Source organism: Halichoerus grypus, chromosome 5 (genome assembly GCF_964656455.1).
Source record: "Halichoerus grypus chromosome 5, mHalGry1.hap1.1, whole genome shotgun sequence".
NCBI classification, from domain to species: domain Eukaryota; kingdom Metazoa; phylum Chordata; class Mammalia; order Carnivora; family Phocidae; genus Halichoerus; species Halichoerus grypus.
In genome coordinates this window covers 52,608,011-52,629,198 of record NC_135716.1, presented here as the reverse complement: position 1 = coordinate 52,629,198, position 21,188 = coordinate 52,608,011, and the positions used below count along the sequence as shown (strand labels likewise).

General features: G+C 43.3%; 1 protein-coding gene and 1 long non-coding RNA gene across 2 annotated transcripts in view; one reads left to right on the top strand and one right to left on the bottom strand.

Moving 5' to 3' along the window:
* Positions 1 to 5,983: 5,983 nt before the first annotated feature.
* Positions 5,984 to 21,188, bottom strand: part of ZNF704 (zinc finger protein 704) — a 237,906-nt gene continuing 222,701 nt past the window's right edge. Inside the window, exons 8-9 of the mRNA XM_036097084.2 lie at positions 19,410 to 19,507; positions 5,984 to 18,701 (exon numbers count right to left, since the gene is read on the bottom strand). Of these exons, the coding sequence (XP_035952977.1) occupies positions 18,590 to 18,701; positions 19,410 to 19,507 (210 nt within the window). The 3' untranslated portion in view covers positions 5,984 to 18,589. The remainder of the gene's footprint in view (positions 18,702 to 19,409; positions 19,508 to 21,188) is intronic.
* LOC118538835 (uncharacterized) lies at positions 11,685 to 20,114 on the top strand. The gene is made up of 3 exons (XR_013447821.1): positions 11,685 to 11,810; positions 17,598 to 18,159; positions 19,365 to 20,114. It is a non-coding gene; the product is annotated as an uncharacterized LOC118538835 (long non-coding RNA).

The following is a 21,188-nucleotide window of genomic DNA, read 5'->3' as shown; positions in this document are numbered from 1 at the left end:
GGACATAAAATTAACATATTATAAATAGGAATTTTAAATGGTTGACATGGAAAAATATTTAATATCAGCATTAAAACAAGAATGACATTGCCTTTTAATACCTATCAATTTAGGAAAGATTTAAAAAATGATAGTACTCATTTTATTTTATTTTATTTTATTTTATTTTTTACATTTTATTTATTTATTTATTAGAGAGTGAGCAAGAGAGAAACAGCATGAGAGGGGAGAGGGTCAGTGGGAGAAGCAGGCTCTCCGCTGAGCTGGAGCCCGATGTGGGACTCGATCCCAGGACTCCAGGATCATGACCTGAGCCGAAGGCAGTCGCTTAACCGACTGAGCCACCCAGGCGCCCCAATGATAGTACTCATTTTAGAAAGACACTCATTCATTTTGCTGTTGGGAGAATAAATTGAACCAAATAATTTGGATAGTAATTTAGTAATCTGTATTAAGAGTTTAAAGGAGTTTAAAACTGGAAGCAACCAGGGACACCTGGCTGGCTCCAGTGGTAGAGCGTATGACTCTTGATCTCAGAATTGTGAGTTCGAGCCCCATGTTGGGTGTAGAGATTACTTAAAAATAAAATCTTAAAAAACAATTGGAAGCAACCTGTGTTTTCCAAATAGGGGAATATTTCAGGAAATCATTGTATATATACACGTTTAACTATTTTTTTTTTTTTAAGATTTTATTTATTTATTTGAGAGAGAGAATGAGAGAGAGAGAGCATGAGGGGGGGAGGGTTAGAGGGAGAAGCAGACTCCCTGCTGAGCAGGGAGCCCGATGCGGGACTCGATCCTGTGACTCCAGGATCATGACCTGAGCCGAAGGCAGTCGCTTAACCCACTGAGCCACCCAGGCGCCCTACACGTTTAGCTATTATACACACATTAAAGTGGAGGCATTCGAAAATATTTAATGATATGGGAAAATGCATATGTTACCATGTTAAGTGGCTAAAAGCAACAGGCTGAATTATATATACAGTGTGATCACAACTATGCATATAAATACGCACGGAACTAGTTTGAAAAAATGCATCAATCTACCCATGCTTTTTTTTTTTTTTTTTGAGTGTTGTAATTATCAGTAATTTTATTTTCTTTTTACTTTTTTGTAGGGCAGAAGAATTCTAAATTGGAAAAATGATCTTTGTTAGAAATAAGCATCAACTTGTAGCTTTACTGCAACTTAACGAATGGCTCTTGTTCTAATGGTTTGATAGGATTTTGTTGGCTAATGATTTGTCTCAAGCTGTTTAAATGATGATGGTGTCAATGACTCCTGTGATACCTTTATAGTCCTCGATACGGGTCACGCCCCACACTACACACTTTACACATATTAATTCATTAGAATGCACAATACTCATAGGAGGTCGGTCATATTATTATTCACATTTTACGGAGCAGGAAATTGAGGCAGAGAGGTTAGTTAACACCCCCAAGGTCACACAGCCAGTGTATGGTGGAGCTGGGGTTTGAACTCAGGTAGTTTTGCTCCAATGGTCCTACCCTGTATGTGCGGCACGGTTATGTTTCAGAAAATAGACAACCTTGTTTTTCAGAAAACAAGCAAACGAGAAAATCTTATGAAAACAAACTAACATCAAACAACAGTAATAAGTGCAAAATGACATTCTCGGGTCAGGAATCTCATCTATGAAGTAAAAGAGTTAGGTTAGATGATCTTTAATACCCCCTTGTGTGTAAATTCTATAATTATATGTATTAGCGAGAAAAACTGACTTTTGTATTCTGTAGTAGGAATGCTAATTATTTCCTCCACCCATCATTTCCTTCCCAACTTCACACCTTTTTATTAGGGACCCTTTGCCATTCCTAACACCGCACCTCCCCCCAGGCCCCGTTGATGCGAGGGAGGAGGGAAGATATCTCACCCAAGCTGGGCCAGTGATTCCTGAGTTTGGAACCGGTGCTCCATGATTCTAGGCCACTGTGGACAGGTGCTGTGAGTTCAGTGTGGGCCTCTGGTGGCCATTTTTCACCACTGCAGGGAGGGGACGGGACTGGAAAGGCAGGGAGTGTGGCTTTTGTGTTTCCCAATGGCTTTCTCAACCTTGCTTCTAGGCCTCCACAAGGCCTGGCCACTTTATCCTCATTATCAGTAAATTCTGCACTTGTGTTTGCTTAATCTAGTTTGAGTGGGATTATTATATGCTACCAACCACGTACTGGTTCCCATCATGTCTGGTATAGCCTCAGGGTGAATAATGAGGAACTTTTACATGGAGCCATTTTTAAAAATCTGACTCAAGATGTTTTCCCATGATGATTCGGGCATTATAATGAAATCAGCTAAATAAGGAATGGACTGAAAACCAGGCATGTTGGTGAACACGCTATGAAAGAGATGGTAAGAGACCCACTAGGCAGCTGGTTGGCTGAAGGCTCTGGTCTGGTGTGGAGGCTGGTTTACAGATTAATTTAGAGGTGAGGACGCTTGATTGTTTTCAGGTCACCCAGGGCTCAGCATACTTTGGGGATTTGATTGCCAGTTAGCAAACTCATGAGAGACTCCTGGAACAGCCGGTAGGCCAGTGTTTTGATGCCAGCAACACGCATGTCTTGCTCAGAACATTCGATCTCCACTGTGGACAGCGGCACCCTTGGAACTGAGGCCCTCACCTGTGCTGGGCCCTTTGCCGGCCCCCGTGCATCGCTGTGCAGCCTCCCGCTGGGCCGAGTCTGTCTTGCTCTGGATACCGTGGATACCAGCCTGTGCTGGTCTTCCTGTTGGCCAGGCAATACTTGCACATCATTTAGAAGAAACAATTAAATGCATTGGAAATAGCTGCTTCTAGGCGTATGATGAAGGGGTGGAAGGGTTCAGAGCAGCGGGGGTCTGCTTTCAATATCAGCTTTCTACTGCCTCGACTTTTTACTTTTACTATGTACGTATATTACTTAGATACGAGCAAATAAACAATCACAGTAACAGCCCGCTGCCCATTATAACATAGTGTCTGTTACGTCTCAGTGTCAGCCTAGATTCTCTCTCCTGGGTTATCGACTCAAATCCTAGTGGTCTCCTTCCATTTACTCTGCATGCTTTCTTTTTTTTTTTAAGATTTTATTTATTCATTTGACAGAGAGACACAGCAAGAGGGAACACAAGCAGGGGGAGTGGAAGAGGGAGAAGCAGGCTTCCTGCGGAGCAGGGAGCCCGATGCGGGGCTCGATTCCAGGACCCTGGGACCATGACCTGAGCCGAAGGCAGACGCTCAATGACTGAGCCACCCAGGCGCCCCACTCTGCATGCTTTTAATAGTGCCGACCTATTTCGCAATTTAGTTCATTTAGAAGCATTCTTTTTTTTTTTTTTTTTCTTAGATGCTTATTGAATTCTTGCTATGTGCAAGGATTTGTACTTTAAAACAGTGGATGTTACTGTACCCTTTGTCCTGTGTTGGGTAATTATTAAGTAGTCAATATGGTCATTGGGAGTTGGCTGTTTTGAGAAAGTACATGTTCTAAAGAAACTTTAAAAAATGCTACTTAGGCCAAATAAATGTCTATGGCAGTCTTTGAAATGTTCACTTACTTCCTCCCGCTTTGCTTTGTTTGGGCAATGGTAGATTGAAAGCAGAGAGCATATCCAGAGCCTGAAGAAACGCTCTGACCAGTTTGTTCATTTATTCATTAAAAAATTTATTGCTTACCTCCTATATGCCCAGTGGCGTAAAATAATTCATTTCTTCAGGAGATTTTGCTATGCAGCATCCCGTTAGATAATGAGCATTTGGTAAAAATGTGTTTTGCAAATAGATGATTTACACGTAACCTTGCAAGACAACATCTGTAGTCCCAATTCTCAATATTTTCTCCTGCTTCCCACCCCTGAGGGCTACACAGCCTCTGAAAGTGGCTCTCGGAGAATAGCTTCCTGGAGCCTTGCAGGGAGAGCCAGGGAGGAGCAAGCAGGTGCAGTTTGAGCCCCATTCATGGAGGTGCTATGTCCATCCTCTTTCATCGCAAAACTGTAGGTGCTGGGAGTTACCTATCTGGAAACTGTCTTCGGGAGGCCTGAGGATGCTATGCTGTGAAAGAGGGCTGGCATGCATGTGGCCGTGGGCCTGGCAGACATGCCGTGGGGAAGCACAGGGAGAACTCTAACTGTTCGGTGTGAATATGGGGCCCAGCTGTCCCTGCAGTGGCTTCGGACTCTGGGGAGAGGTGAGCCAGAAGAGATGAGAATGAATGGTGGCAAAAAGGTGGATGACTGGGAGGAAATGGGAAGCAGTGGTGGGGTGATGAGCAGCCCACACCTCGTTCAAGAGTAGAGGAAAGCCAATAAACAGAGAAAAGGGATGAGTTCTGCTTTAGATAAGTCACAATAGGCTCATATGCTAGTAGTCCCTAAAGACACAGAACATCCACTGGGCAGGGGCAGGGGCAGGGGCAGGGGCAGGGATGCCAGTGTCCACCTGGGCTGTGTGGTCTTGGGCCAGTTACTTAACTTTTTTGGAAGATGTTTCCTTCTGGATAAAATGAGGGTGACAGTCCCCACACACAGAGCTGTTGTGGGAATTAAGTGAGCTGACCACATGAAAGCATCCAGCACACCACTTGGCACACAGTAGGAATTCAGTAAGGCTAGTCTTACTTCCTCCTGTTCTAGCGCATCTCGGGAAAGCGCAAGGGGCTCAGGGTACCATGTGCTGAATACAAGCAAATCACAGGGGTTCAGTGACCAGGAGCTGAGCCAGTGCTGGGGCTGGAGCTGGGGCTGGCATGGAAGAAGGCACTGGGCGTCCGACTCCACAGTCCTTCAGTTCTGGAATAGGTTGATCTATACTGCTCATTCTATGAATGGATGAAATAATGATGATCGGGGTAACCAAGAAAACATCCAGATGTGCTGTGTAAGCTATTTGCTAAGCCAGGACATTTTTATTTTAGAAAGAATCTTTTTAAGAAACTGAAAAGAAAATTCTGGTGTTTGAAAGCACTCATTCTGGATGTCTGAGGGTTCCAGTTTTTGAGTATTTTGGCTTCCATTTGTGGGCTACTTCTCTGTGCATGGTGACATGTTAATTCAGGTAGTTCTCACAATCGCCCCATGATGTGGGACCTTCTCTGAACCAGGCAGTAGGACAGAGATCATAATCCTTCCCACTCCAACCAAGGAGGATTGGACTAGGAGTGGGTAAAGATATTGCCCAAGCCAGGCTAATTTGTTCTCCTCTTTTTCATTATCATGTCCCACGATAAGGACGGCACTTACAAGGGTTAAATCCCTTGTCCCGTTATTTATCTTGCAAGAGGCAGAACTTGGATTTGTGCCCAAATCTGTGGCCTGCTATCTCGCTGCACACATACATATGCTTGGCTCTTGTAGGTGACTATATGGAGTTCTAGTGGACCCAGCCTTGGCCTGGGGGAGGGGCTCCAGGCTGGCTTGGCACCAGAATAGACAGCTCCTTTCCTCTGTTTGCCAGGCTTTGTCTACATGCCTGGTACAGCAGGACTAGCAGCACAGGGCAAGCAGCTGACTTATCTGGGCAGTCATGGCCAAGGGAATGGGTTTGAGTTGTCGTTATTGGGGCTGAACTCTAGAAGACAGAAGTGTCTTCCATATTTCTAAAGATAGCCTTGATGGTGAATGTTGATATGCGGAAGACATCCCTTTGGTTGTGTTTTTTTCTTTTTTCTTTTCTTAAAGATTTTATTTATTTATTTGAGATAGAAAGAGTGTGAGAGAGAACATGAGCAGGGGGCAGAGGGAGAATCAGACTCCTGGCTGAGCAGGGAGCCCAGTGCGGGGCTGGATGCCACGACCCTGGGATCATGATCTGAGCTGAAGACAGATGCTTAACCAACTGAGCCACCCAAGCGCCCCATCCCTTTGGTTTTAAATTAAGTTCACAACTGTAGGTAAAACCTCCAACACTCTGTCCTCAGTGAGCCTTTCTTGGGTATAAGTTAGTTATCCTTTACTTAAATAAACAGCCCTCCGATAGAAGCAGATACACAAAAACTTTTATTAAGTGGAAGTTAGACTCCATGGTAATTAACCAGTTACAAGTGCATTTAAATCCATGTGTGTGGACACTGTAGAAGTCAGGGTGGTCTTATTGAAAGTCCAGTGTTCCGGCTTGGCATGTGCCAGTGCAACCCAGGGTGGAACCATACACGCGGGAAGTACAGGTCAACGACGACGTCAGACTACATTGGCAACACCATATTCATTGTTACAGCTAAGCATTACCGAACATGAGAGTCCAAAGACCAGAAGACTATTACTAAATTGATTCTTACTCTAAGCCTTTACTTCTACTTAAATGCTTCCATAGGACCAACATGGCAAATCCTCAAATCTGGGGGACAGCGCCATTTTTATGCGTTACACTTAAATGGGCCACAGAAACCGCACACATTCAGTGGCCCTCCTGATGGCCACGGCAGGTCGATACCAGCTGTCCCCTTGGGAAAGTGCAGTTTAGTTTAACTGGTGTGAACGTTTCATATGGTAAGTCTTCACATCTGAAATTTTTCTTCTATTTCAATTAGCACCAGTTTATTTGAAATCTTTTTCCTGGTGTTAAATATTTAGGAAACATTTTTTTTTTTTTTTTAAACCAACACACAAAGTCCCAAACAATGGAAAGCAAAAAACATTCAAAAAGTTGTTTTAGAGAACAGCATTTAGAAAAAACAACATCATTTAAACATCCAACAAATCTATGTACAATGTGCCAAAAGCTGGCAACGGGCATGGCTGAGGAACAGTCACGTCAAAGGTGTATTAACCGGAACCTCCACAGGCTGTATTTACAGTCAAATAGGTATTCAGAAATGTAGTATCAGAACATCTGAATTTGGCTAAAAATCATATAAAAAGACACATCCCCACCCCCAAAAACTTCTACATAGGTAGCAAACATATCCAGTATAACCATAAGTACCAGGTTTAGAAGTGTGTTTTTCCATATTTTCCATAGTTCTACAAACAGTTGAGAAACTTCCTCAACAGACAGAGAAGAGAACTAGAATGGCAGAGAAATGGAGTTCTTTATTTCAACATTATCAGACGAAGGGAAAGAATGTTTTTGTTTTTGTTTTTTTCATGCGGAGTAACGTAGGAAAGTACTAATTAAGGAGCAAGGATAAATTATTAGGGGAAAGGTTTCATGGAAATAAAAAATCAGCAAGAAGGCTGAAGAAACGTGTGTATATTCTGTACGGACGTTCCAGAAATGTAAGTAATTATCTCCATGTAATTTTGAAAAAAGCCTAATGATTTGCTCTGATGGACAGCATTTTTATATTTTGTTCTCTGAAATGCTAGAACCCAAACCCTTCGGAGAGTAGTTTTTGTTCTCAGATTGAGAATTAAACACAACAGACATAACCTATTAATGCTATATTTATCCAATGTGATGTGCATTCACCTCATGCAGTTTTGTTTTCCTGTTAATCCAGCGTTACTAGAAGATCCACCTTCAAAAAAACCGGGCACGTTTTGTAACAACCAGCATTTCTCATTTCTGCTTAAGAAGTAAACTAGAAACCATTTCCTATTTATTTACCTTAATGGCTGATGTTGTTTAGAGTCTGAAATTTCAATGCACTGTCTTTAAAAATATCAGCTGGAAGAATATAGATGGGAGTCCCACATTCCCATAATGTTATGCATTCAAGTTTATTCTGAATAATTTGTGTTTGTGATAAGTCTATGAAAAAAATTTACTTGGATTTGATACAAAATACAGTTACTCTTTGAAAATGCATAGTTTGTAACTTCATACATTCATTCACTAATATTAAAGACCTTTTGTAAGCAAGTACTTACTTCCAAATGGTGGTAAGATTGTAGTTCAAAAGATCTTTCAAAATCGGATAGCGTCGCCACATTGCTCTGGAATTAGTGCCCACGGCCCAGTTGAGGCCGCTGCCTAGTTAACGCTGTCATTAACATCACGCAGGAAGGCCCGCGGCTTGCTCTTCCTTCTGGCTTTACCTCGTTCAGCAGGCACTGAAAAGCAATGCTTTCTACTGACAGTATTTCCACTAAATACCCCATTTGAAATGTTTTATAATTTCGTTTTAACATTTTAGATTTGGTGTAGAAAACAATTTGAAAGATGGCTTAATTTTTAAAAGTAGAGTTTTGTTTTGTTTTTTTAAACCTTACCATGGACTAAGGGCAACGGAGGGTTTGTGGTAACTGTTGTTCTCTCGCTCCCCAGCCCCCTTATTTGAGAAAGATGACCGTAGGCCACTCGGTAGTTGCATTTGATGATGGTCATGAACCCTTTGGGACCTAGCGATTTTTTCTTATCCTGAGTTCTTCTTCTAAGTATATAGATTTTGAGACATGAAACACTTTGGAAACTACACTAGTATCTGGTTATTCCAGAGAGCATATGTTTAAATGGCTGACCATCGTCCAACCATTGATTATAAAAATAGGAATTCTAGGTCATGTTGTAGGAAAATATTGATTAATGGCATTTTTTTTTTTTAAACATATATAATCCACATTTCTGGGTTGTTTTACACCCAGAGCATTTTCAGTTATTGAAGTCATGGAACATTTTGGGGGTATTGAGTTCTTTCCTAAAAATCTAAGTCTATTCTAAAGCTTTCTACCAGTGATCACAGAGGTTCCCCAGACAGTCGGGATACTTTGGAAGAAGGGGCTTTGCTATCATCACAGGGCTTGGTCAAGTCACAGTCATTGATTTCCAATTAGCAGAGAATAGAATAAAAAGACATAAAAAGCAAAGCAAGGGTTTGTAATCTGCAAAGTGATGCATCCTTTTTTTTTTTTGGAGAGGAGGCAGTTTGTAATTACACTACACTGTAGATCCCTGAGGGGTAATTCCAACTCTGGCGTGGCTGGCCCCCAAAGCTCTACTTTTTTCCTCTCTGTCTTGGCCGTGTGTGCCCAAAGCATGGGAAGAGGGCTCCACCAGGGTGAGGGACAGGTGCTTAATGGTGAGAGCAGACTGGAGTGGTTTCCTCCTTGCATAGATATAAAGTTAAAGCAATTATACCTTGCAGGAGCCATTTTCCTTTCACATAATAAAGGCCAAGTCAATTTTCATGCCGTATAATTGTGGGCAGAGGTCAGGGCCCAGAGAAATTAAAATGTGAAGCTCTCTTCTTCTGTCCTTCCATGGTGGTCTGATCACACAGTTGGCCTTCCGCATGGACGGGCCTGGTGGGTAGGTGACTTGCGTGAAGGGCTTTGAATCCAGGTGAAAGGATTGGATATCTGCCTTGTCTTTCTTTATCAGCGAGTCTGTCTGAGTCTTTTGTGATGAGTGTTGCAGGTTGTCTGCTCTCTGAATGATCACCCAAAACTGTTCAGAGAGATGGAAACTTTTCTCGGAAAGAAGAGGGCAGCCTCCCAGACTGAGCCTCACATACAAGTCACAGTCATATTTATCCCCTTGGAGCTTAATTTAAGAGTGAGAAAGAAGTCAGCAGCACAGAAGCAAAAGTGTTTAATTTGGAATTTGGGGAAGGGAACATAACTAACAACAGTGTGGCCTCAGTAAGGTTACATAAGCGAACACAAGGTGGTTGCCAAGATGGCGCTCGGGGAGGGGGGCGGGGGAGTGTTTGGTTAAGACTAATCACCAGAACGGGGACTGTTCTCTCTCTCTCTCTCTCTCTTTAAGCTCAATTTCTTCTCCAGAGTCCTGGTTTTCCTCCTGAGTCAGAGATGTAGAAAGAATTCAGAAGGAAGCAGATGAGCAATTTTTTTTTAAAGAAAATTTTCTTCTTTAATACAGCTCTCTTGCCCTTTTCAGGAGTTGCTACTTTCTACTCTGGTGAATCTTCTGAATTAAAAATTTAGGGAATTGCCCCTCGTGAGTAAATGTAACAGTTAATTAGGCTCAAGAATTCGTTTTTTAACACTTTCATAGTATAAATAAAGGGGCCCTTTTCTTTGGAGGCTGGCCATTTATAATGACGTGGACGGTGCCCAATATGAAAGAACATTTTTTAGAAACAAGGATGACAGTTTGAGCATTGAAATCACAATCTCTGCCTGCTCTCAGAATCTATGGTCATCTTCTTTAGGAACCTCAGCTTCCTGCTTGTTCACGAAGCCCTGCCGCTGTGGCGGCCTTGGTGCTCACCCTGCAAAACAGGCTTCTTCACCCGCAGAGGAGGAGAGCTCCACTGTGTCCAAGTCCTGCACTGTATTCTCCACAGATAACAACGCATCATTTGTCAAAAAAGCCTGTTAATGAAGTACATGCAGGCCAAAATGGCTTAGGCCCCTTCTAGTTCCATGACTACACTCCCTGGGGGTGACTTTACCCTAACCTCGCGATGGGAAGCCTGGTAAAGTAAAGGGAGAAGGGCCTCGTGAAACCTGTTCATTATTGGACGACCTTTTATTTTTTATTTTTTTGTTTTTATTTTTTTTTTGGACAGCCTTTTAGTCACTCACCCTGACAGAGATCTCAGGCATTGACAATGTCATTTAAATTGCATTCGTATTTAAACGTGACTTCAGCATCTCATGGGTGTTTCCAACTTTGCATTGGATTTGATCGTTAAAAATTGTAAATTTGAGCTGCTTTTCAATTTTCTGGCATCGATTTCCGTTCACATGGAGAACAAACGTTGAATGGTGGCAGCAAAATCATTTTTTTCCCAAGGAGTCAAAACTTTTACTCAGAACAGCACGTTAGCTAAGAAACTCCTATAGGTAACCGTTTAGATGGTTGGACCTTAGGGAGTAGGGGCACGGCAGCAGCCGAAAGGGGTGCTGTTGGCCATGATTAAGTTTGCATGCGACAACGGGAATGAACGCGTGCTTAGTTTCTATGCTGAAGGACCTGGGCTGAGAGGGTGGGCTGAGACCCAGGTGGGTCCCTGGGTCTTTTTAGATTTGGGGTCTAGAAGACTTCAGTCTGCAAGGCCTTCCCCTCCTTCCTTCAGGCAGTGATAGGCCTGACTCCCAGGCTTAACACTATCGTGGTGTGGCCTCGGAGGGGATCCTAAATATTCCTACTCTACACTGGATCCCTAGGAAGGTCAAATGAAATAATGTATCTGAAAGAAACCTACTTTATTATATATGTGAAAGGGTTAGCGATTATCCCAATACCATCAGGACTCTGGTGTAAGATACAGTCTGAAGTAACTTAGTCCATCCGAGCCAAAGAAGCAACTTCTAATTTTTTCCATGACACATTTATTCCCATTTTGTCTTTGCCCGCAGACAAAGGTGCTAAGGTTTTCTGTGTGGAAAAACTCCATTCTGGGGGTTAGTGGACACTCTAACATACCTACTAGCTCTGAAGCAAGGCTGTTGCTATATTGGAGATGGAGATTTTACCCTGGAATGAAAACTCTCGAGGCAGGATGGAGTGGGAAGCAGTGTGGAGGGACTGGCGAAGGGCTTTGGCACAAGGAAGCAGACTCTCAGACTATCTCAGACTCCAGGGGCTCCTGGCTGCCTTCTCTGAAGGCACGAGCCTGCTCTTTGCCAGCCCCTCATCACAGTGGTCACGGTAGGTGAGAACTTAAGTTGGGATGACAGTTCTTCCATGCTTTGGGGCATGGCCTGGGCACGCCAGAAGGGGGCAGAAGGTGAGCCGGATAGTACTTTAGCATATTTTGATCAGAGGCAAGGCTAACTTAAGGATACTATATTTTAATATTCAAGTCTTCCATGAGAATGATTTCTGGGGAGAACTGACCTCTTTCCCTTCTTTGATTTTAGTGGCCCAGATAGTGCCAACGTGTGAGTTTGTGGGGCTGAGGGACGAACCTGACCCAGTGGCCGTTGGATGTGAGATGTGCTTTCCCCAACAGGTGAGACTGGTGGCCAGAGGTTGCCTCTGCCCATATATAGGTTCTCTTTGGTCTGCACAGTGTTGGCCAAGAATTTGAGCTGTCAACACTTAAATGTCAGGTAACATCTTACTTCCAAGTCAGAAGATCTAGTAGCCCTGGGCCTGATTTCTGCATGGTTCTGATTGTCTAGAGCTGGGTGCCCCAGGCAATGGGGGCATGCGCTCTCTAGAGTTCACAAGGATCTCCACTGTTCCGTAGTGTCCCTGTTTCACCTGACCTGAATCGTTCATTTACAGATCCTGCCTGGCTTTTCTAAGGCTTCTGCTATAAACCATTAGGAAGCTTCTATTTCAAAAAGAAGCAAGACTCATTTGGTTGAAAACCATACAGCAATAAGCACTTCTTGGGGATTTCATGCTAACAGTGGAGATAGTCAAGGGAATGAAGATAGAGATTTGCAGACTGCCTCATCTCAGAGACCAGGAGTCGAGGCTGTACGTGGTTTTCCCTATCTCCATGCATTTCTAGTCCTCACGTGTGCAGATTCTAAAGCCTATTTGAAAGCAAGGTCTGGGTGACCCTCTGACCACTTCATAGGAATTGCCCAATGGGTATACGGTCATTCTATCCCAGCTTTACTTTTGATGTTATCTGCATACTGCTAATTAGTCTAGCTTTTGAGTTACTGAAATCCTAGAAAGAAAAGATGCTTTCTTTCTTTCTTTTTTTTTTTTTTTTTTAACAGTGAGTGGGCTAGAAAAAAACTGTACAGCATTATGAAATGGTTTTGGCAAAGCTCAAAATTATTTGTGCAGTTAATAAACTCTCCATGGCTCCCTCCCTTGTTTCCCGACTCTTGGGAACACAGTGACTTTCTGATCGCAACCTTGCGTGTCTGTTCGTTCTTCTCGTGACAAATCAAGCACTTGCTTTGATAAGGAAATTAAGGTTATTGAGTTAGTGCTGAGGAAAAACTTATTTTAAACACCACTGATCGCCTAAAAATTCTATCTTTGGGCTTACATACCATGGTTTGCGAAATTACCACCCGATGATACTTGCTAGTTAAATGAAGGTTTGTGGTAAGTTTGTCTTTGTGACAGAATCTCATTTTACTCTAAAGAATTTCCAAGAATATTTCTCCCATTGCCTGCAAGCATATCTACTAACATTTTTTTTTCCGATTTAAGATACGTAGGATGATTCTTAAAGTGTCTTTTTCCGTCATACTTTGCAAACACACTGGCAATGATAAAAGGAGTAGCTGTTGCCAGCTTGACTCTCTTATAATACTCTTTCCGTCTGATCTGCATTTCTACCCTTGCTGCAGAGGGTTCATTGAAAAGATATGCATCAAAACACTTGCTTAAAAGAGGCATAGCCCTTTGTTTGGAGAGCAGGAATTGCTTTATAATACTAACACTTCCTGTCTGGTAAATACTGTATTTTAAAAAATAAGCTACAATGTATAAAACCAAGGTCATTTCCCACAAAATGTTCATGTTTTTTGTGATTACAAAACACGGCATCTTGTAAAATATTTCCAGTTCTGTTAACTTGAGAAGTTAAGTACTAATGCTTATTATAAAAGTGTCATGTCCCTTAGAATCGTAGAAGCCTAAAGCGGTATAATTCTTGTCTTATTTGGAAAATTAAGTTATAATTATCGTATTTAAGATTACATTTTGACACAACACAATACCATTGTGATTCTCAGACCTACAGGAAAAGTTATAAAACATGAGATTGTCTTCAAAAAAAAGCAACTATTTACAAAACAGGACCAGAAGTAAAATTCCCATTTTGATTTCCGGTCCCAGGATAGGTACACCTTTTAAAGCATGGATATCATTGGATACGGGCTTTTTCAAAGTCAGTCACAATAAGCAAACCGGTCAGTCTTAAGTACATTTTATACTTTCTTGTTCTGTTGGTGTGCATTACTTAGTCATACACTTGGTACCTAAAAGTGCTAATCTCATTTTATTTACTGACTTCTGGTTTGACGAGTTACAATGCAAAAAGACACAACGAAACAGTTCCAGTATGGAGGAATCCCCACAGGTATGAGGAACAGGGAGAGTGTGTGCGCCGCCGGTAGGGGTATTTTCTGAGAGAAATGAAATTTCCAGTTGACCCGTGTACCCAGCGCCTTCTCCAAAAGGAGTCACATCCTCATCCATATTCATGAACTCTGCTCTGTTTCCACTCATTTGTATGCACAGATCCTTCCCTGTGTTCATACAGGTCAATGCTACAGTTGATGTGGTCGATAGAAAGTCTACAGGGTCATGAGAAAAAGCAGCACCTTGTCCGCACAAGTCCATGGAAGTTGGCTCCTTAACATGCTACTAAAGCAAAACGTGCGTCTTTAACAGCTCTCACCTACGGGGTTCTGCGTGCAGTCATCCAACGGGGTGATTAGAAAGAGGAACACCAAGGCTTCGTATTCACAATTACATTCAGAAAAAGCCTTACATGAGTCTGTGAACACCCGCCAGGGAGCGTGCCTGTGGTTCAAAGGTCAGCCTCAGACTGCCCGTCAGCTACAAAGAAACAGCTCTTTCTCATAGAGCTTTCCTCCACACCTCAAAAAGTTGGTATTGTCCAGTTCATGTAAATTTGTCTTGAAATAATTATCATGTTCATTAAAAACAAAAACAAAACCCCCAAAACGCTAAACTGTTCTGACTCGAAAAGACTCTAGAGATAATAAAAGTCTTTCTAAGGATCTTCCAGATCTATCTTTCACATACCCTTTAATTTTCCCTGAGGAAATGAATATTATTTACAGTGTTTTGCTACTATTCTCAAGGTATTCTCTCCTGTAGGTACAATCCTTGCCACTTCTCTCTCAACATTCTCAAGTGAATGCTGTTCTTTCGTTTTCCAATGAAAGAAGGAGGAAATGGGTTCAACCGTCGGCGACTTTAGAACCCAGGGCGGCTTTCAAAAGTGTGGCTTCGTGGGACACTGGAGACAAGCCAACTGAAACTCAAATGATCTTGAAATCTGATAGAGGGCATTTTAGTTTCAGAAGTCTCTTGCAACATTCATGTAACTATCTCATGTAAAGATTTTGGAAAGCCGGAGAACTGTAACCCCCATCCTTGTCTATTGCAAGTTTTCATCGGCAACACAGTTACGACTGGACAAGGAATCGTCTAGTGAAGGGCACCCTGGTGCTTGGATCTGCTGACAGGCACTCCGCCGCTGAGCATGCATTGGGTGGAAACCCACTGCCTTCTTCCTGACACTGGCTTTTCCCAACCAATGAGGAAACCTGCCAGCAAGCGAGGGGGTGGGAAGTCCGTGCCCCCTTGAGATGTGCTTGGCGGTCCTGTATCCCTGGGCAGAGCTGCTTCCCCTAAGGGAGCCTCTTCTTGCTTCAGGCAGCCATTCCTGGGGGACAACATGACAGCTCCCTTGGAGGTGCCCAGGGACAATCCCCATTGGCTGACCAGCATTAAGGAGATGAGCAGGAGCCAGATGTCCATAGACCTCTCATATCTCCTCTCTGGTCCCCAACCCACCCACTTGCTACCCGGTGTTTCCTCCAGCTTGTCACACTGCTTCCCATAAATTGGGTGCACATCCTCTGGGAAGGACTAAGGCTTAATACTACGGCCTGATGAACTCTCTTTGCTTTGTAGCTACCTGAAGAATGCCTGTCCATTACTATGAGATGCCTTTTTTAGACAGAGATGAGAACTATTTTGTGAAGGAAGGGGGGATCAAGGGAGAGAAAGGTCAAAAGACTATAGCATGCCTTCTTTAGAAATACTCTGGGTCCAGAATCCATTGTATTGCCATTGCTTTTGCACAGACAGGTGTCTGAGGTCCCTGGGATGGACGGAGCTCCTGTTAACCAGCCAGCATGCTGTGGGACCACCCTTTCGACCCATCCCCTGTCTCTGCTCGCCAAATGAAGACATAAAAGCATGTGGGACCACAGAGATGGCAGAAAATGAATGTTGGGCTTAATTTGGCACTTCATTTAATTCCAAAATATAACAAAATAGCTCTATGCCTTTTTTTTTTTTAATTTTGGCTTTTACAATCAGTGCTGTATATTGCAATTCATCACTTTCTGGGTGGCTTGCAAGAAGTTAATTCCCCCCCCCTTTTTTTTCCCTCCCAAGGCCAGCCAGGTGAATTTTGGTGGGTCTCTAGTTATGACATGCCTTGATACAAAGAATGGATGTCTGTGTGTGCAGGAAGCTACTGAGGGTCTGTGCACATCTGGAAGCCAAGAAGGTACACAGAGATTGGGCCGGTTGGCAGAAAGGAGTCCCCATGTGGGTAGGACACGCAGAAGAGTATGTGTAGAGAAGGCTTTAGAAAGGAGAAGAAATCCCAGGGAAGTTGCCTTCAGCTCTACACTTCTGCTTATACCTGTTCATTAGCTAAAAACCAGGTAAGGACTGAGCTTGACCCCTCCAGGCCAGAGCTCAGAACTAATCATGGGCTGCATCTCTGGAGGACAGCCACAAAAACTCAGTCCAGGACTGCTCCACAGCAGAGACCTCTCCCTCCTTGTGTTCCAAAGTTCTAGGGGGTAGGAAGGATGGATTTAGCCCCTCTTCATTTTGTTTTTGATGAGGGACTTAATCCCAGGATCACAGGCCAGGGAGCCTCACCGAAGAGAAAAACCTCTGCTCTGGGAGTGCATCCCAACCAACCATCACTTCTGTCCACAGGGAACCTGCTCAAAGGGTTCATCAGCTCTGGACTCACTGTGGCTGCTGGGCAGTCCACCCTCAGCTCACGCCTCCTGGGCCAGGCCAGAGCATCATGTCACAGTCGAGGGTGCCTATAGGTAGAGCATCAGGACTCCAGGAAGGAGAAAAGACATGCTGGGATTGAGGATGCAAATACATTTCTATCCTTAGAAAAATGCCCTTTCCTGGCTGACCTCGTAAATACTAAAACACATTATGGCTGGTGCCATAGCTACTAGTGATGGGTAATCATGGCATGAAATTAAATGAAGCTCTTTTCCTTCCCTCTTGAAATAAGTGTTGTTGAAATAAAAATAAATGGAGGAAAACAGGATTTTTTCCAAGGAACAATGTTTAAAAAGTCATATGAAAGCTTAAAAAATAAAACTGCCGAAAATATATGAACGCATAGGTTGTGGATATTCCACCGTGGAACCTCCTTCTATTTCCCTCGATTATAAAAGGAAAAGGATATTTGTTATTACTAGATGACTTCTTTCAACTCTTTAAAACAAGTGTATGTACAATCTCTAAACATATATTAAACTTTGCTCTGTGCAATTTCATTGAACATTCCTATGGCTGATCGTAGGCTCCCAGTCCTGACACAGTGCATCCTGAAAGGTGCTCTTACTTCTTTGCATAGGTATAGGAAAAATAACTCATTAGCAGGGCAATCCAGAGTAGGATAGATAGACGATGAGCTTATATAGAGAGCATGACGACTACTCCCCTCCCCCTTTCCACTACTAACAAAACAAACAACCAAACAAACAAACATACATACCAGGCTAGAAAGCCTGCCAAGAGCAATGCAGTGGGAGCCCTGGTCCTACTAAATTGAGAGATTCCTATACCAACATGCATTTTCCTTTTGGTGTTCTATATGTTCCCCTCTGAGCAAATTCTTAATGAACAGTTCCAATATTTTTATAAGAAAAATAAAGTTTGGGACCTCCCATGTACCCATATCATGTTTCTATATTTCACGAACCCCTCTCCCGGACATGCTAAAGCATACAACCTATGAAAGTGCACTCAGAATAGATGTTGGTTTGTTGACCTCACATGTCTCTCTGAACAGATGGGGACATGGAGGCTGTGCTCTGCTGTCCTGTGGGGATAGTTCGAGTTCTCTACCTTTTCTGAAACCGGTCCGGGGTGGAGTTTTGAGGGAAGGCCCGATGACCCGCTAACCTGGCAAGGACACTGTCAGACAAGCAGTGACCAACAGACCCGGGCCGCTGTCTGCCCTGCGTCCCTGAAAGAAGCATCGAGGCTTACCCAGATGGCCACCCATGCCAGTCTTTGATGGAGCCGCGGCTGGTAGAGAATGAGCCGCCACGCCTCCCGGGCAAGGGCTTCTTAGAAAGCGAAGACTCCTAGGTGTTCCCGGATGTCCTGGACTCAGCTGGGAGCTGAAGTCTGCTGGTGATCTCTTTGTGAGTGGACGCCCTCCGGGGCCCTTCAGGCCAACAGCTCTGTGGCGGTTCCGTGCGGGGCCATTCTTCAAAACGCGAGAAACCGACAAACGAGACAGAGAAGAGATCCCCAGAGTGCTGCGCTTTCTAGCAACACGTCATGATGTGCACTGCTCCAAGAAGTCAAATGGAAAACAGGGAAAATACTATTCACAATGAAAGCAGGTATTGTCCTCTGTACAAACACTACTGAATAACGTGTAGCTTTTTTTTAATATGTCAAAAAAATCTCAGAAATGGCATTATTTGGAAAGCTTATCAAAATATGCCTCCTCTCTAGGTAAAACGGGCTTTGTTGGTTCAGTTGCTACGGAAGTCCACAGTTTTCAGACCTAGACATACAGGAAAAAAAAAAAAAAAAGGCTGACTTTTCTTTTTAAGGAAAAGAAAAATAGAGCTGCCCGACGCTGGGTTCTCAGCAAGAGCAGTGAGGGTGGTGACCTTATTTATTTATTTATTTTTTTTGCTGTCATTCCACCAAGTTTCCTGGAAGTGCTTTTCCTGGGCTTCAAGTGTGTTTTTGTTCGGAAGAAAAAGCGCTTTTCCAGAGCCTGCAGTGGAAGGCGAGGGCAGCGGGGCTCGGGGGCCCCAGGGGTCAGTCAGTGAACCTCTGGCATGCCTTCTTCCAGCGGCACGCCGTGCACCACAGGTCCCGGTTCTCCATGCCATACACCTTGCGGCACTTCTTGCCCTCTCCCCGGGGCTTCCTGCAAGACAGGCAAGGAGCAGTTATGCAGCGGGACAAAGTCAGGGGGCGTTCTCTGGAGGGCTTGAGATCCCTCAAAAGAGCAAGAAACAGTGTGAAGAAACCTAGTAAGCGTTCTTGCTAGGTTAGGACTTGAACACCTGCTGGATGTTGTCACGGCCACCACGCTCAGCTGTTACTACTGACTACTGTAACTCTCAAGCTTCTACTTGTCCATTTGGGGGCTTGTCCCTCTTCATCAAACTGAATTAAACAAGTAAATACAAAAAATACCAGTAGGGAGCTTTATTCTTTTAAGTTTTAAGTATGTGCTTTCAGGCGCTCTCTTGCTTCTCAAATTTCTAGCATTCTGGTTAAGGGACATCTGAGGCATTTCTCATTGATCTGTATTAAAAACTATATTTTAAAGTTCTTTTAATACAGAGGTTAAGGCCATATGGCTTTAAATAGACCCAGTAATCACCATTACCTGTTCTTCGAGAAAACTTACAGCAAACTGTTACCAACTGCCCCCCCCCAACAACAACAACAACTCTTCATTAATAATTGATGGGTGGGAAAAACCATGGCAACGAAAGAAAGGGTGTTTTATCCATTCCAGGGAAATTTTATGGAACATTGTATCTCTGGTTTCTCTCTTCCTTGCTGTTCTTCTGTTTTTCAGTTAATTCCCTTGAGATGAGGAGGGTGGAGATTCAAGCAGTCATACCTCAGGCTGACCGTCCCTCTGGGTGGCGAGGACAAGACCGTGTGAGTGTGCTGTCTCTGCTCTCCTGTGCCCACCGGATGATTATGTGTTGGTGACACCTGGCAAGGACATGGAAAACAAAGTTTTCTTTGTTGGGACAGGTTCTCCTCACCATGCATTTATTTAGCCTTTGCCACATGGGCAGTGGTCAACATCAGACATGGAGATGAAACACATGTTAACATGGATATGGTGATGCTTGTGGCAAAATTTAAACGCATCGCCAAGCAGAAAAGTCTCGGCAACAATGAATACTTTAAAAAATCTTCATGACTTCACGTGTGTATTCCAAGTTGCCCATAGTAACATATTTTCACTTGAATAATATTCCAAACCTTAAGGTATAGTCTCACCTATTCTAAGCCTCATGATCTACCTTTTTAAAAAAGACAACTCCCTAGAGGTTAAGAGAGTTGTGTAAAATTATATAGCCAGTCAATGGCAATGACACAGTGTGGACGTCGGCCCTCTGTTTGCTTTACGAGATCATTCACAGCCCCTAAATAAATGGCCTCTTGCATAAGACATCCACACAGCAGATGGTGGGGTCCAAACGGGAATAAAGACTAGAAGCAAAGAGTCCAAGCAAGTCAGGAACAAATGTCAGCCATGAAACACTTACTGGGCACTCGCTACATGCCAGGTTCATTGACAGTGGCTTTAATTGTCACAACTACCCCACGTGGTAAGTACTATTCTTGTTCCCGCTTTATGGATGAGGAAACCAAGGCATGGGGCCAAGGTCATGGAACTTGGCCAAGGTCGTGGAACTCGTAATGGCAGGGCCAGCGCTTGTACTGAGCTCTACCTGATGCCAGAGCTTGTGTCTCACCCTGTTACACCTCTGCCTCTCGGTCATAACAACAGGAGGGCCCTGGCTTTTGATTCCTCTTATACTTCTTACCAGACCCTTTGCATCATCTGCTCTCCTGACATTAAATATCTTCCCAGCACCTGGGATTCTCAACAGCTACAAAAAACGAGTTTTTATAAGAAAAGATAAATGATATTTCAAGAAAATATACAGCATTGCCGTATATAGAAGAGCAGACATGTAATGAATTTAGACACTTAATTATCTAGAAGCCAACATGGCCACGGAAGTACCATGACCAATGAACAGTCATGGGAACGTTCCTAAGGCATACTTATAGAACTGAATTTCTCTAGTACAGGTACTAGCACTTTTTATTTTCTTTCAATTCAAAGGAATATACATCAGCATTATCTTCTTAGATGTTAATTCCAAAAATTAAACAGGTAAGTAAAATCCTAACATTTTAAACCACTGTTGCCATGATTCTGAATTATTCTGTGCCATTGGTCTTAATATTTTGCTAAAGCTGGGTAGGAGTGAGGGCCAGAAGAGGTGAGTTAACATACATAATTTTTTAAAAACAAAAGCTTTGGAGTTCAGTGTATGCATTTGACACGGATAGATATGTAGGTCTTTCCAGGAGCAGAATCTCGACCTCCCTCCCCCCCTACAGCTACCCTGCATCCCATCCCTGACCAGGGTGCATTACAGCAAACCAGAGGGAGTGAATGCTTCAGGTGTTCACAGCCACTGTGGTGATCTAGAATGTGCTTATATGAATTGTTTTAAGTGGTCGAGACAATTTTTAAAAATCTAAAAATTATTACAGAATTCATAGAATCCCAAGAATACTGCCTTATTTAGTGAGAGAACTAGGAGAAGTTTAGTTGACATGACAGTGACCCAACGTCCATCAGCTGGTT